Consider the following 3,221-nt stretch of genomic DNA (forward strand, 5'->3'; position numbering starts at 1 on the left):
ATGTGCAAAAAAGGGTTAAAATCACATTTCATTCTAACATTGTAACATTGCAATCTAAAAACAAAAATAAGGCTTTTAAAGCGGAAGTTAAATTCACTAAACTAAAAATGAAAATAAATGAGAACAAAAGCAGAGTTGTGTTAGGCTATATTGATTACCCCATTATTCACTTTACAGTCAGTGCTATCATAAAAATAGACTTACTTGTAGGTTTAAAATTCTACATGTCTCATTTATTGTCCAACTACAAATATTTAAGCGAAATTTATATTTTAGTCAGAATTATTGCGCTGATATTTAATTGAGCTCTGTCTGTTTGGCGCGCATGTGCGGCGCTCGTTCACTGAAGTCTGTGTGAAGTTTAGCGGAGAATCCCAAGGAGGCTCATGCACTTCTGACAGAAAAATGGAAATATCTCCATGGCTTTCTAACATTTACAGATGGAGAATATACCTGTGAAATGTAAGTTATGCATTCAGGAAGACAGCACATCTCAAACACATTAAACAGCGCGAGTAGCCGAGTGTCTCTGTCAGGGGCACAAGCAACCTTTCAGTCAGAGCATATGACGGGCCGAGCCGCTTAAACTAATATGCGAAACGAAACTATAAACTATGTCTTACCAGTTTTTAAAGGCCTTAATATGAAGCTTGTCACATGTTTAGAACAAATTGGATTATGCACTTTCTCCGCAGCAGCTCAGTCTGTGTCCTCCGCTATATTTTCAGATGCGCTCGTATCAAACTACTGTATATCGATATAAACGGTATTGCCTCATATCGTATCGCTTATAAAGAAAATATCGATATACCGCCCAGCCCTATTATGTGGCAGACAAAACTTGGCTGTAGGGCTGTGCGATATGGACAAAAGAAACCTATCGCGATTTCTTTTATCAATTTTGCGATTTTAATCACGATTTTGACACACACATGCTTTACAGTCATGAATGCATTCAGTGTGAATTTGAAACATATTTCCAAAAGAAAACCAATTAGAGCTTTATCAAAAAGCTGTTACAGCTGTACTAAAAACACGCACACATGTACACACAGATAATAAGGTCAATATGAGAGGACTGATCACATATATCAGACAGAGACATGTGATAGTAGAGCTGAACTCACCACAGAGTCCATCTGGTTGTATCGGGCGATGTCTTTATGGAGTGTTCGGAGCATGATCATAGCAACCATCCCCGAGAGGAAGAGTACGATGACCAAAGAGTTCATGATACTGGTGGCAGAAAACAGAACATCTTAGCATGTGTTTTATTTGCTGAACTACATCATGGGTTTATTAGGATATGGACCCTGGGCCAAATGACACACTCAGTCCCTGCAATCCAGCTTTGGCGACGTAACGCCAGGGGTCCACAACCTTAATGCTATCTAGAGAGGAGATTATTAATCATCATCATAATCATCATCCATTATTATTCTAAATAATATTTGTTTTATTATTTAAATTATACAAATTAATCAAATTAGAAATATATTACTATATTTACTGTAATAATACTATTGTACTATAAAATAAAAATTTGTATTTAACAATAATAAGAATAACTATTATTCAAAATATATTTATCTTTATATTGAATTTTTAAAAATTAAAACAAAGAAATACATTACCACTGCAATAATTCCATTTACTTTTTACACAACTAGTACTGTATGAATATCATTTAAATAAAAAAAGAATAGAAAAGTATTTAATAAGAATAATAACAATAATATAATATTACAGAACAACAGGAAAATTACTAATAATAATTCATATAAATTGTCTTAATTTTTTTTGCTTTCAAATGGTAAAATATAGAGGTTTTATTTTGGCAGGAAACCACTGGGAGGTCTTAAAGCTTCTCTTTTGTTGACAACCGATTTTTAAATGCTTTACATTATTTCTCAAATTTGGGAAGATGGTTGGCATGTTGCGTTTTCAAATGCAGATTCCAAGACACTGAACACACCAGATCATGAGCTGCTCATGTGTAAATGAATACAGTGTCATGCATCACTTAACACCAAGCAATGTTCAGCTATTGGCCAGCTGGTAACATCACAGTTTCATGTACCGACCAATGAAATTATTTTACTCTTGCATTTGACAATTGTCAAGTGTTTTTGAACCCTGGCTGAGGGTGTTTTGCAGATAGCCACTAGATGGTGCCGCTAGCTCATATAGTGTTGTTGGAAGCTATGGTATCCATTCATGGAATACATGGATTTTAAATATTTGTGGAAAACAAAACAAAAAAAATTTATTATTATTATTATTTAAATTTATGGAATTCACATGGGTCATAATTAAGGTCAACCCCGCCACACTGGTGGGTAGTTTGCTGTAAAGCCCACACCAATGTGAGCTTTGCAAAGGATGCATCTATAGTGCACAGCACAGGGGGAGTTTATGAGAATGTATGTCCACTTTGAGTGTGTCATTTGGAACAGGGCAATAGGATGTGTGTAGTGTGTGATATGTGCCTTCACCTAAACCACTGAATGTTGGTGTGTGGCATTGACTCAAGAATATAATCCCATCTAGAGGCCCAGCGAATCAGTTTGTCCTCCTGCAAACACCAAACCAGCAGTTACACAGTAAATCCAAGAGCTCTGCAGAAATATTGATATAATAAATCACTTTACAGCAGGGGTCTACAATCTCTTACAGGCTAAAGGACCCCTTGGTTGATAGTGAGACAGAGCACGGACACTTACATATTGTATAACATTGATTGTTGCATTGTAGGCCTGGTCTACAACAACATGCATATAAACCCAAATTAACATATTTACATAGTTTGTTATGAGGTTTAGATTGCAAAGCATTTCAAATGCTAATTTTAAATGTAACGATAATTTTATTTTTCATGCATCTAGCATGGGATGAACAATGATGCTTTTTTCAAACGAAGATTTTTCGGGACCACACTTCAAACGAAGGGGTATGAATTATCTCAGCGTAAACCGGCTTCAGGGGCAACATGGCTGCCCGAGCGAACAAAAAGACACATAAATGTAAGCATTTTTGGCATTAATAAAGATTTTAACGAAAAGTAATCATTTGTTTTATGTTACATTCAATCGTGAGTTCATATTTACGGTCATGTTACTCAAAGAAATGTTTGCAAAAAATCGCTAAAATTAGCAAAATAACGTCATATCATTACAGACTGCACGATAGTGCCACAACATATTTTCATGTCTGATCAGGGC

General features: G+C 35.5%; 1 protein-coding gene across 1 annotated transcript in view; it reads right to left on the reverse strand.

Annotated features, from left to right (window-relative positions):
• LOC107719731 (transmembrane 9 superfamily member 2) overlaps nt 1–3,221 on the reverse strand; it is a 33,172-nt gene that overhangs the window by 15,242 nt on the left and 14,709 nt on the right. The window contains exons 8-9 of the mRNA XM_016527219.1: nt 2,496–2,575; nt 1,128–1,236 (exon numbers count right to left, since the gene is read on the reverse strand). Coding sequence (XP_016382705.1) covers nt 1,128–1,236; nt 2,496–2,575 — 189 coding nt within the window. The remainder of the gene's footprint in view (nt 1–1,127; nt 1,237–2,495; nt 2,576–3,221) is intronic.

The sequence above is a fragment of the Sinocyclocheilus rhinocerous genome, unplaced genomic scaffold (assembly GCF_001515625.1).
Source record: "Sinocyclocheilus rhinocerous isolate Xijiao unplaced genomic scaffold, SAMN03320098_v1.1 scaffold721, whole genome shotgun sequence".
Taxonomy (NCBI): domain Eukaryota; kingdom Metazoa; phylum Chordata; class Actinopteri; order Cypriniformes; family Cyprinidae; genus Sinocyclocheilus; species Sinocyclocheilus rhinocerous.